The following is a 14,075-nucleotide window of genomic DNA, read 5'->3' on the forward strand; positions in this document are numbered from 1 at the left end:
TTTTTTTATTATGGAATTTTTGATACTTAAATAGAACTCACATATTATTTAGCACTTGGGTTGTTTTCAGTCTCTTGTACAAATGCACAATGCTGTGATGAACACCTGTGTGTATGACTTCATTTTTCTCTTCTTTTCCCTCACTTCTCAATCTAATCACCCACCAAGCTTTCTCAACTCTCTGAAAAGACTTGTGAATCCATTTCCTCATCTCCACCCCCAACACCACCACCCCAGTCCAGATTCACATGAGCTTCAGCGGGTACTTGGCCTGTAATGGCCTTTGGATGAGTATGAGGCTGCCGCGAGTCTCTCTTCCTTTCAATCTGTTTTCTATGCAGCATCCAACATTGTCATTCTAACATATGTACTTGTTCCTCTGCTTAGAAATGACTGATGATTTTCCATTGCCCGTAAAATATAGTCCACTGTTATTTACACTGACTTCTAATGCTCTTCATGCTACTGCCTTAATCTACGCTTGGAGATCATGTTCTGTTGCTCCCATACATTTTGAACTCTTTTTGTTCTTTACTGTCTCCAGTCCCCTGAGCTGAACCGGCACTCACTGTTGTTGGTCCCTTGGCATGAGGTGTTCTCCTTCTAACCATATGGAGAACTCCACCTTCTTCTAAGTTCAGCAGGGAGCTTCCCCTAGGTAGAATCACTTGCCCTCTCCTTCAAATACATATATGTATTTGAATTTGCTTCAGTCGTGGCACTTAGCTTGTTAATTATTCCTGGTTCCGTTCGGTGTCCCCATGTGACTTCCTTGAAGCCAGTAGTCACCTTTCACTCATCTTTTTATTTCCAACACCTACCTTATTGCATGCCACATATAAGGTACACAGAAAATATTTGTTGACCGAATGTATAATAATGATAATAGTAATAGTAATAATAAAATTGAAGGAATAATGACAGTTAACATTTGTTGAGTACATTCTGGGTACCAAGCACTATGCTAATCACTGACTTAAATTTACTGATTAGAAAATGAAAGCTTAGAGAATTTAAGTAAATTGACCAAGATTACATAGCTAGTAAGAGGAAAGTTGGGTTTTCAATCTATATGGTTTCACTCATAACCTTTTTGCTGTTCTGACTCAATGAATATGCAGTTTTGTTTAATTGTTTCAATTAAAGTTATAACAAAATACCCAGAGCAGATATTCAGGCAATACAGTTACAATTTGATTATATTTTCCCATGATTGTGACATTCACTTTTTTTCTTACTGTTTAGAAAACCAAATATAACTTTAATCAATTCCTGGTCAAAAAGTGATTGTCAGACCTGGTCTTTTTACAAATTAATAGAGATAACTCTTACTTATTTAGTGAAAGCATAAGAAGTCAAAACAAGCTAGCCTATAAGGAAGAAAACAGGCTTTGACCCTCTAAAAGATCATATATTTAAGTAACAAGTAGTCATACTCCATGCACTTGAGCAAATCTTTTAGTTCAATGTTTTTCCCAGAGAGGTCTTTTTAATGTGGGGATTTTTGTAAAAGTAAACTCCTCTGGCTCAAAAAATTTAGAATACTCCACATTCATCAGATGTATTAAATATAAAAGTAAAACAAGCAAAAAAACTCCCCACAAAAGCCAATGTCTAACACTCACATACACAATTTTTATTTTTTATTAAAGCTATTAAGCATAATGTGTACTCAGCATTCTTCAATCACATTCCTAAAAGAGCTTACTGCGCACTCATTCTCTGCAATCATTAAAGCGTTGCCACAATCTTTGCTCTTGTTAAAAGAAAGGAGAAAAAGAGCTGCATGATGAAACTAGTGCCTGCTAGTGGCTGATGAAGAGGGTGAGACTTCCAGGGCAATGGCTGGGTCTTCGTCCTCCTCCCACACTCGCTGCCCTAACATACATTTTTAGTTCGATGTCCCCTCAGCCCTTTCGCGTATTGCTCTCACTGAGGTCTCTTTTGCCTTCTTTAGCGGCTCGTGCTTCCAACTACTATATATATATATACATATATATATATTTCTTTTCACGTTATGTACGCTAGATGTTTTTATTACACACACACACACACACACACACGCACACACACGCACACGCGCACGCGCAGATTTAAAAGGCAAACCTACATAAGTCACTAGCATTGCTATTGTCACATAAAGTAGTTGTTTAGTTTCCTTTCTTTAGTGGCACAAAGTGTTAAATGATTAGTCCCGGTAATAACAAAATAACTGTTCCAGTTAAAAATCTTTGCTTTTTTTTTTCTTCAATGGATTTTATAAATTGCTTTGTGCTTTAGAAGAACAATAAACAAACAAGAGTAAGTGTCTTATTGTATTCTGACTAACTAGTATATTTGGATAGTTTACTTTTTAAATCCTCTGCTTACCAACTGATTAAATTCTTTTGAAAATGCACTCTTTTTTTTTTTTTTAAAGGAGTTAGGAATATTCAGGGCAAAAATACGAGTGGAGATACACCAAAATTTTTTTTGGACTAAAACTACTTTTGCGTTATTTTACGCTTGTCCCTGCACTCCCTCTACAGGTAAAGAGGAGGCAATTGTACTAGTTTTATTGCATGGATAGAAGTTGTATTTTCTCCTTAGTCTGCCAATCTTTACTTACCTGAGGGCCTCTAAGATATAGGCTGTGGATATAATAAAAATAGCTCTAAATACAAAGACCTGTCCAGTGAGAAATCGGGACAGGATATTTTCAAATTTTTGGGTCCATATACAAAGAAAATCCAATGTTATATCTATTACCCAGAAATCAATATCCTGTAAGATTTCTTTTACTTTCTCCAAAACATATACTTCCATGGTGGGTCTGAAGGCTACCCTAATTTGATGGATAATTTTATAGGGTTATGTATAAGAAGGATCCTAGACTTGGCCAAAAGGAGTCCTGCATTTATTCCTGGCTCTGCCTCTAAGTAGCATTTTCTCTCACTAGGTCTCAGTTTTCTCATCTTTAAAATAGAGAAGTTTAAATAAATTTTCTCTCAGTTACATTCTCACATGAAAATCCTCAGTTTAAATATGATTTAATAAAGGGACAGAAAATATGTAAATAACAAACATTGTAAAGTGATATCGTGGAGATGTGACAAGGTCTCATGAGATGGCCACAGAACTCTTTTCTTGAGTGAATATCATTTGAAAATGCAATGCTCAAGAGAACCAATTGTGCCCCCAAAGACATGGCTCTGCACCCAAACCAGGGCTCAGTGTCACAATGCAGGTATGGCTTGGGCAGCTCTGACTCTTTGCTGCCCTCTCATGTTTCAACACACTCTTTAGTTCTGCTCTTCACCATCCGCTAAGGACCTATGCACGTGAGCCTTGCACTAAGTACAGGGATTCCTAAAAATGCCCCATCATTACTGTCTGCAAACAAAATCATAAATGAAGTGCACGAGTGAAGCTGACACATCAGCAAGGTCCTCCTCTACGCTATCCGTTTTTAAAATAGCTTTAGGAACAACAACAAAATGTCAGGCATGGAGGAGGGCTGTAGGAAGAAACACTTGGTGAGTTACTCATGACAGGCTTCTGTTCCTCATCTAACTTACCTCCTTGAATTCCTGCAACAGCACTGAGAGGAGCTCCTATCTCCATTTTTCAAACGAGGGAATAAAGTGAATGAGAGATACAGGGTTTGCACTCAGGCCCCAAATGCCACACGCCAGTCTGTTTGTTATATCACACTAAAGAACAGAGAGCCATTTAGCAGGAAGGCTCTCTTCTAAACGCGCATTTGGAAACTTTATTTTTTTTTAATTGTTAAATCGTTGTAGAGCTGTGAATTTACCTACTATGTATAGATATAAAATCTGGCAACTAACTAACATGCTTTAGCCCTAATGATATAAAATCAAACTTTCCTGGCTTTAACGCATGTCAAATGGAATAACCTCTAAGGGGAAAAAAAGACTAGTCTAAGTTCTATGGGAGCAAGTTTTAGAAGGTGTAGTGTGACAGACAGAGAGAGTGAAAGTTCTCAACTCTTCTTTTGTAAAACTCAAGAAGTTGACTTATGGAGAGTTAATTTTCTGTCTTCAAAGTTCTGTGACTCAAAAATAAGTTCTTCAACTTTGAAAATAATCCTGAACAATAGTTTATCATCCACACCACAAAGGCGCCAATGCCTGTGGCTGTGATGAGAGGCCGGGATACAGTGCTGGGAGCAATTAGAGGCCCCACTTACAACAGGCACAAAGGAAGTGTGTGCATTTTGACCATTTTGGGGGGGATCCATAACTTTTACTCCTATGACCTTGCCAGTTTGTCTTGCACTCTTCCCTTTCCTTTTCTCATCTCTCTGGCCTGTTCTTTCCATCACCCCTAGTGACATACAGCATGAATCCTAAAAACAAAAACCAATAAAAACACCAACAAAGCAAAACAAAATGATGCATTGAGTGCTTACTCTATGCTAAGAGCATTGTACAAATGAACTCATTTATTTAGCAATAACTGTATGAAGTATGATCGCTGTTTTGTAAATGGGAAAACAGGCAGGGATAGGCTATGTAACCTGCCCAGAGCCACACAGCTATCATGATAGAACATGGCTTGAATCCTGGACACGCAGAGCAGCTTCCCGCCCCCTGCCCCCCAATTCCAGGAGCGCCCTGTCAGTGCTGTTCTATGGAGCTGTCCTCCAGAGGCCCCTGGTGCTGTCCACCACAGCGGCCTTTTGGACCAAACATGAACTTACCAGCATACTACACTGTTCCTCTAGAACCTGAGAAAAATTTCTAAGAAGGCCAAGTTCTTCTTCAAGCGTGCCCCACTGACTCTTTTTAACACTCTTCTCCACTGCACTCACTTGCCAGGGAGCAAACTTGGAGTGAAGTCCTGAGCAGTCAGCTGCTGAGGGCAGGAATTCACAAGCACCACCTTTTCTGTATGTCTGAAGTCTCCCATCGAAGTCTCAACCACTACTGTTTTCATGATTTATGGTTTTAAGGGCATACTTTTCCAGAATGAGCTCAGAGAGAGGAATGTCCCTTGCTGTTGCCCTCATTCCCTCACCCCCTCATCTGACTTTTTCACCTTGGTTTGCTATTCTTGGGCAAGGAAAAAGGCTTCCATTCACAAGTCATTTAATTTCCTGTTGTGCTTTGGGATGAACACAGCCGCACAAAGCCCTTAATGACAGTTAATTAGTTTCCCTTCCTAAATAAGATATTTCTAGAGCCCCACTGTCCCCAGGCCTCAGGTCAAGATCATGTGGGTACAAATGAGGCCATATTAGCCCAGATTTCTGTGGCTCACAGTCCCCTCTGGTACTGCTTCCGGGCCTCAGCACTACGTGAAATTTCTGGGAGCTTCGACGGGGCCTCTCATATGTGTTCAAGGCCAAGTCTGTGCCCTCTGAGTGCAGCTACTCCTTCTCTAATCAGTGCCAGACGTTGGCCAGGGTGGCCGGACAGCTGCCCTGACCACGGAGCACCCACCCCCTCCTGGTGGACACAGCAGCCTCCATTGGTACCTGCAGCTGCTCTTCTGGTAGGATGCTCTGTGGGGCTGGCTCATATGTGACCTCAAGCTACAAGCTTTCAGGGGCCAAAATAGCACTGAGTTCTGCACAAACTGATGTTAGAGGAGTCTTACTTATTGCAAAGATAAAGGGGGTGATGGTCTCCCTCTTTATATGGGTCAGGTCTAGTGCTGGGAGCAGGGCTGGGGACCAGGTTCCATGTGGTCTCTCTCATTAGAGGCCCCAGGTAGATTTGGGCTCTTTCATATTAAATCGGGGTTTCTGAAGAAGAAATCTGTTACTCAGAGAACTTACTTTAATCCGTAGGAATTTCAATTATTGTTCATCTCTTGACCAATGCCAAGAAGAAAATGGGTAAACCAGACTTATATAAGACTATGAAATGCCAGTTGAAAATCATCACCAATAAGATCTTGAAAGATACACGTGGAAAAGAGAACCAATAATGTAATAGTCAGTGGAACACAAGTCCCATTTGAAAGGCATTCAGGAAAGACCAACATTAACTGCTGTCCCAGAATCACTTTGATGTGGTGACCACAAAGGAGCCCAGTTGAAAGGTCCTGACTGGACATGATGAAGTTAACTTTCAAGCAAAGTAGAGTCACTGATAATGTAATAATGAGCTCCTCTGCATATTACGAGCTGGAGTCCCAGGAAGACACTTGAATCAAGTGAAGTATTCGTCTAGTTTGGAGAATATGTTAATTGTCTTCTGGTAATAATTTTAGAAAACATGGGTTTTCTTCTCCAGGCAATTATCTTAATGAATCAATTGGGGTTTCAAGAAATGATCAAATGAGTTCAATTTGGTTTCAGGTTTAGCAAAATGAGATCATCTGTTCTGTTTTTGGCTCAGCTGAGGTCAAGCCCCATGTCTAAAATAGACTAATAGGAATCGGAGTAATTTTATTCTTCTGACCTCTACGCCCCTCATCCTTCCATCCACTTCTCTTCCCCAAACATCTGTTCTTTTGATCTCATTGAACTTTTCTGTATTGTAAAATACAGAATTTAATCTCAGACTGAATTTAATCTCAACTCTCTGGGTCCAAATCAGGAGTACTGGAATGGTGTTCCTTCCTACACACAACTGGGAAATTCATTAACCAAGAAGGTATCTTTTATTTATGCTTTGACTTTCATTCAACCAAGCTACCATATATTAACATCATGCTGATAACACAAGCTTGGAAACATGGTCAGCATTTCGAAGGTAATGCTATCTCTCAAAATACAAACGCCCAGAGCAACACTCAACCGAGTAAGAGCAAAAATTTAACTTGTTTTAAAAAAATGGCACAACAGTTAAGTTTTTCCAATAGGTTAAATGGACAGCTTGTGAGATCAGTGAGAGAAATGATAATATAGAGAAGAAAGGACTAATTTCTTAACGATTTTAGAATTGCAGAAAAAACTGGTGCTAATAAGGTTGAATCTTGGAAAATATGCCTTTTTCCTAGATGTGAGAAGAATAATCTCCCAGGTCCTTCTTACCTGTTAGGGTGGCTTTGTTGATGGATGGTTGGTTGCACATGGGTGATCTTCTGACAAAGAGAGAAAAATACAGAGCTGTAAATATATGATACTTTGTTGGTCTGAGGACTCTCTGAGTCATTTCAGATATGCCATTTAAATTTAAGGATTATTTTTAAGTTAGGACATGCAAATGAAGATTTCTTTCAGACTAGCCAGTCAAGTTCCTAGGTACCCTTTGATCACGTGTCAAAAAAAAAAGCTAAATCACATGGTGATAGACTTTGGGGTAAATAAAGCTGATGTAAATGTCACAGAGACAAGAGAGAAGAGGAAGTCCTTATTGATTGACCGTATTCAATTAAGCCCGGGCTTACAGAGCAAACACAGACTTTCTGAACTTGAAAAAGCAGTCAGTCTACAATTGGTTTCTCTAATACAGTGTTAAGAAACTTTTATTTTTGGCATAAATTCTCACGATTGCCTATACATCATCAGAAGTGAATGACTCCTTGCAAACTATATTGCACTTTGAGAAGCTATTGTACTTCAACTTTTTCCTTTCTATTTTCTTATATGAAGAAACATCTCTGATCCATTTGTTAGAGAGGTATATTAACGATGGGTCCGAATAGATGCTATGGGGACTTTAGAAACACTATAAACTAAAGGTGCTTATACCAATTCTATTTTGTATTCTCTAATTTTTCAGATGTTGGCGAAGTTTCACACGATGATTATAAACCCCTTGGGGTAAAAAAAAAAAAAACAAAAAAACACCCCATGCTATTTGATTAACTTGTATTCCCTGCAGAGCCCAGCACAATGTATCCACTGCTTAATCAATTATGCTGAAGAAAATATCATTTATGGAATCTCTATTAAATTTTTTATAAAGTTCTTACTTACAATTGAAAGCTCTTAAAATTAGTGATCTTTAAGAACATTTTAGAAAATAGATACATGCAAGGGTGTCAGAAAAATGTTTGTTTTCATTTCTGGGGGTTGTTTGTTTTGGTACTTCTAGTAGTGGCTAACACTTTAATGAGGACTTATTGTGTGTCCGATGCTGTGCTAAATGAGCACGTTGGATGAATTATCTCATTTAATCCCTCATAACAAACCTTAAGGCAGGCAGACTCATGGTTCCCATTTTATCAATGAGGAAAACACAAGCTTTGGAAATGTAAATCACTTCTTCAAAGTTAGAAAGCTGAGATTTGAACCAAAGCAATGTGATTCTAGGGCCTGCACCCTGCTATGTTGCCTTATTTTTAGGCTGCTTTCGTGGAACCTCTGCAGATGGCAGGTTCCTGCAGAGCCCTGGTCCAATCTGCCTTCCTGAGATGATGAATCTCTTAGCAGAGCTGGAAGATACATGGGGAAAGCAGTCTGGTACTTTTTAAATTCCCACTGCCTTGGTTCCAGTCAGCATCTGGCTCTGTCTTATTGCTCTTAAATTTACTGATAGCAGTTTGGGATTGAAAATTTGCATTTGATTGAAAATGCACCAAAATTTACTTCTGAGTTATTTCAGTTTTTATTATGAAATAAAATGAGGGAATTTGAAACTTAACTCATGCTTTATAAAAAAGAAAGGTTAATGTTTAAAACTGCTACTCTGAAATAGTTTTGGTCTATATACTAATAGATATCTACTTGCTGAGAGTTTATCATTCAAATCATTTATATAATGATTACTCCTTTCTAGTCCTTGCTCTGTGAAAATTTAGAAAGCATTTATTTTGTCTAGGAAAGGCATCAAAGAAATATTTTTAAACTTTTCTATAGTTTTGAAAACCACATCATGGACTTGTTTCTTATTATCTTCTTTTGATTTCAATCCTATAACGGGCACTTGGGAACTTGATATTTCAACAAGTAATGACAAGCAGAAAATATCAATCATTTGATCCATGGCTACAGTGATAAATCAGTTATTGAAGAATGAGCCAGAACTCACTTCTGGAATGGAAAATCTCAAGGGCAAGGAAGAGCAAGGGGACAGGAACCAGCAGTGAGTTAGCAAAAGTCAGCCACGTGCAAGTGAGCACCTTCAGGGCTCAGGGCTTCAGATGCATCCTTCTAGGCTCCTTTCTTTTCTTTTTTTTTTTTTCTCTAACATGTGAAAATAAAATATTTATTTTCATACTTATTATATAATATGGCCTTTTGTGACTGGTTTCTTTCATGTAGTGTAATGTTACAGTTCACCTGTGTTGTAGCATGTATCAGTACTCTATTCAAACAATATTTTGTTTATCCATTTGTCAGCTAATGGACATTTGTGTTGTTTCCACCTTTTAGCTATTGTGAATAGTCCTGCTAAGAATGTTTATGTACAAGTTTTTGTTGAACACCTTTTCACTTCTTTTGGGTGTATACCCAGGAATGAAATTATGAGGTCATATGGTAATTTCATGTTAATTTACTAAGGAACTGCCAGACCTACCAGAGAATGGACTTGAGGACACAGGGAGGAGGAAGGGTAAGCTGTGACAAAGTGAGAGAGTGGCATGGACATATACACACTACCAAATGTAAAATAGATAGCTAGAGGGAAGCAGCCGCATAGCACAGGGAGATCAGCTCGGTGCTTTGTGCCCACCTAGAGGGGTGGGATAGGGAGGGTGGGAGGGAGGGAGACGCAAGAGGGAAGAGATATGGGAACGTATGTGTATGTATAACTGATTCACTTTGTTATAAAGCAGAAACTAACACACCATTGTAGGTTCCTTTCTTGTAGTAAATAGTAAAGGTGGATCATGCAAGCTAGCATACGCCTTCCACAAAATCCAGCGGTAAGCTTGGGAGCGTTCTAGTGGCACTGTGAGTACCCTGCGGGGGAATTCTGGCTCCCTGGGGTCATCACGTGATGCACCATTTTGCTATCCATATCCATTTTGCTATCACTGAAAAGAACAGAGTTTATCTGTGTGTAGATTGAGTCCTACTATTCTGATACCTGAAAAGGCTGATTGGGTTTGAATCAGTAAAGGAGGTACAAATCTGTACTGACCAAAAGAGAGACCACAAACACCTGTACTTAGGGTCTGCCAGATAATACTGTTTGGTTAGACTCCACCCAGGGCATTATAAAACAGGTCAAGTTCAGGCATAAAGATGATTTTCTACCCTCCTCTAGATGCTCTTTTCCATTTTAATCTGTTTTGTCCCTGTAGGTCAGCTGAAAACCTCTGTCTCATATAGAATGGGCCTCAGATCATCTCTTTGGGGACAGAAAGGCCAGCCTGATGCCTTCACACCTGCTGAACAACTATGTGTCTGCCACAGGTAGAGATGCTGCTACACAAGTGACCAAGTCTGAAGGAAGCATAAAAGGAATTCATTATAAAAGTTTTGTTCACCTTTCAAAGACAAAAATCTCAATTTCATGGACAAAAGTTGAGGCTAAAAAAGTTTGTAAGGGACACCAGTAATTTCATTTCTCTTGCAGGGTTGAGACTTTCCAAAGAGGAGGTGACTATACCTAGGAGCTACCAAATGCCGAAAGCCCCAAAGGGGCGACTGAACATGGAAGATGTGTTTGGTTATGAACAAACAGCTTGAAGCCCACGTTCAGGTTTCCCATTCTGCATACTGGCGTCACCCCTCTAGCCAGTTTGCTGCACGTGCAGAGTGATGACGCTGTGCTGGGTATTACACTAGGCACCGGGAATTCAAATGTGGACTGGATACGACCTCTGCTCTCTGGGAACTGACATTCTTAAGACAAGCAAATAGGTAACTGGACACTGAGAGAAACATGCTAAAGCAGGGGTTAAGGACAGGATGCAATCAGATGGCAATGGAAAAGCATACCACCCAGGTTGGGGCCTATGGGTGTGCATGCATGTTGGGTGTTAGTCAGAGACAGTGCCCCAAATGAAATTATATTTAAGCTGTAACCTAAAGAATGAATTACAATTAGCCCAGTGGATGAGGAGGGGAAGAAGAAGGTGAGAAATGCTCAGGCTAAGGGAACGGGACTGCAAAATTTCATTACCTGCAACACACAACAGTCAACTGACACCTCTGGGTTCCATTCCAATTATTTGCATTGTGGCATTTATATTGATTTTTTTTTTAAAAAAAGAACCTTGTTCTATCACAAGAAGTATGTGCATAATGGCCAGAGCTTTTTTTAATCATGGAAAATGTGAATTTGGGAGGTAGACTCTATTATTATGGGATGGAAAGTTTAGATTTTTTGCATGTGTTCTTTAAGAAGTAGTAATTACAACAAAATTTTATATGCTTAGATAAGTTCAAATAAATTTCTATTCACTGTCCTCTTAATATTGATTTAAAGAAATGGTTTTGGGCTTCCCTGGTGGTGCAGTGGTTGAGAGTCTGCCTGCCGATGCAGGGGACACGGGTTCGTGCCCCGGTCCAGGAAGATCCCACATGCCGCGGAGCGACTGGGCCTGTGGGCCAAGGCTGCTGAGCCTGCGCGTCTGGAGTCTGTGCTCCTCAACGGGAGAGGCCACAGCACTGAGAGGCTGACGTACCGCAAAAAAAAAAAAAAAAAAAAGAAATGGTTTTATTTCTGGAAAATTCTTCAGAGTTGATATTTTAAAGATAATATTGTATTATTCATAATAGAGTGTCAAAACTATGGCATTTGAATAATCAGTTTTCCATTTAATCTTAGAAAATTAATTTTCTTTTTTTCATTTTCCATCTTTATTAGGACCCCCAAATTATAGTTATTTTCCATCTGAGCCTTCTCTCTCAAATGCTTCCCCTGTTATGCCATAAATCCCCATCTTGTTAACTCTTCCATGCTGCTGCCGATCTGAGTCAGTAACAGCAAGAGAATTAGAGATCTTCCCTATGATAGGACACTTCTCCCAGTAATGGTTGTCTTAGAAGTAAGAGGATAACTTTGGGTTGACTTCAAAGCTTGATGACGTTATTTGCCCATGGTAAATTTATGAATTAAGACAAACCTATAAAGTTACCCTGAGTGTAAATAACTGGGCAGAGGACTGATCCTGCCAGGTGATTTCTGACAGATGGAATCACCATATTTATTTGCCATCCTGATTCATTTCTGTTATGAGAACCATCACTACAAAGTATTTACAGAAAGTTAACAGGACTTCATATGACTTAGTGTAAATGGTTAGACAGCATGGCAATGATTCAGAGAAATCTAATACACTGCCTTGAGTTCAATCAAATGGAAAAAACACTATAAAAAGTTCAGCCAGAAGGAGGGGGGAAAAATGAATAACTTACTTGCTAGGTGCTCGATCTTGCAAATTAGTCAATGCAGCAAAGTTGTTCCGTACAGTTCGCAGGCTGGCCAAGACCTACAACAAAAATGATTCTTTAAACTTCTTGAAATAAGGCCCTCTTTAATGCACTATGAAGTGGTTTGGTGATTTTTAAAAATGGTTTGTTAAGTGAAAATTTGATATTGCTTGCAACTTAGTTTCATACAGTACTGAAGAATCTCCCAGCACCTGGTAAAGTTTACGTGGATCCATTTGAAAGCCAGAGAGGCCAGACTTAAGGATTTTCCAGCTATTTCTCCTCATCGTCTATGAATATGGTGACAATAGCAGCAGTTTCCACAGTATTCCTGGATTCCCCAGCCACTAAAACAGTATCCCAGGCAATATGGATAGCGTGCTGTTGCATTTTATGCATATTTGAAATAGCATAATATAAAATATTAATAAAGTCTCACTATAGGGGCAAAATGTCAAACAAAATGACCCCCAAGTTCTCTTCAAACGTTCACCAATGATGCCATAATCTTGAAATTGGCAAACAAAGTAAATTTTAAATTGTTTTTTCACCTTTGCCACATGGTTATTCTAGCTGGTAAACAGATTCTTTTCTTCGTTAAGGTTATCTGAATCATGAATTACATGGTCTCAAATAAAGTGAGACTGTCCTGTACGTGCACAGTGCCTGGCCCACAGAAGGCACTCAGTTGAATTTATTGAATAAATGAATACATAGACACAGCATATCCACATACACAAGGCTGGACCAATAGGTCCCACTATCTCTGATAGCCCCTCCTTTTTCTAATTCTAGTGAAACTATAAAGTGGCAAAAGAATCGAAAGACTAGGAGAGAAAAGTGACAAGAGCACTGTCTCCTTCTACCCCCCTCACTTTCTCCTAGAATGGACAAGTCTCCCCCAGGGTGGAGCCTATATTAGGTGAGGTTATGGGTCATCTGGGTGACAACGACAATGTTAAGTTTACCTAAAACATAGATTTCAGATGTCTTATTAGGTACCAATAATACCCCAGACTGCCTAGTTCTGTTATATAGTCAATGTGTGAACTTAGACAAGTTTCATCATCTCTCTGACCCTTAGTTTCTCATCTGTACACCAGGATAGTGACATCTACCTCACAGGGTTGCTGTGAAAATGAGATTAAATGACAGTTTCGGTGCCAAGAACAGTGCCTGGCAAACAGAAGGCACTCAGTGAATATTAGCCCATTATGGCAACATTCCATTTAATGATTTGGCGTGCGCACAGGGAATTCACTTAATGCCTATAACTGACAATATGCCGGTGGCAGTGGGAGCAGGGCAAATTTTTTATAATTGCTCCAAGGGTTCCAGAGCCGATTCCAGAATTTTGTCATTTGGCACTGACCTAGACTAAAGTCAGCCTAAATTTTGTTTTAAGACAAAATGTCTCAGACATTTTTGAAACTGGCATTAATTCTTCTAAGTCACTGGGATACTGTTTATGCCCTGGGACAGTGACCTACAGCATTATCCCCTGAAGGAGTTAATGGTGTTTCCTAAGGTGCCAACCACGATTAACTCAGTCACTGGAAAAATCTGGCTCATTATCACATATAAACAACTCACATTGCCGAAAGGTCACGCTGCCTATGACGGAGTATTCAAATAGCCAACTGCTGACATCAAACCACGATGTCTTTCATTAGGCGTGAAATCTTGAGTGATGCAGAAAGAAATCTGGCAAATCATGCAGGCTGAATTTACGCTTTAAGAATTGAATATCAAATACACTAATAAAGCATTTTAAATAAGATTATTGTACCCCCCCGATCGATCCTTATTCTAGGCAAAAATTTAACCTCAGAATTCAGAGAACTTTATT

At 39.4% G+C, this 14,075-nt stretch overlaps 1 protein-coding gene across 18 annotated transcripts in view; it reads right to left on the reverse strand.

The window, feature by feature from the left end:
- PDE4D (phosphodiesterase 4D) overlaps positions 1-14,075 on the reverse strand; it is a 1,449,034-nt gene that overhangs the window by 183,261 nt on the left and 1,251,698 nt on the right. For all 18 annotated transcript variants that reach the window (XM_067730739.1, XM_067730741.1, XM_067730740.1 and 15 more), the window contains 2 exons: positions 12,212-12,285; positions 6,989-7,038 (listed from right to left, as the gene is read on the reverse strand). In XM_067730739.1, the coding sequence (XP_067586840.1) occupies positions 6,989-7,038; positions 12,212-12,285 (124 nt within the window). The remainder of the gene's footprint in view (positions 1-6,988; positions 7,039-12,211; positions 12,286-14,075) is intronic.

The sequence above is a fragment of the Pseudorca crassidens genome, chromosome 3 (assembly GCF_039906515.1).
Source record: "Pseudorca crassidens isolate mPseCra1 chromosome 3, mPseCra1.hap1, whole genome shotgun sequence".
Classification (NCBI taxonomy): Eukaryota; Metazoa; Chordata; class Mammalia; order Artiodactyla; family Delphinidae; genus Pseudorca; species Pseudorca crassidens.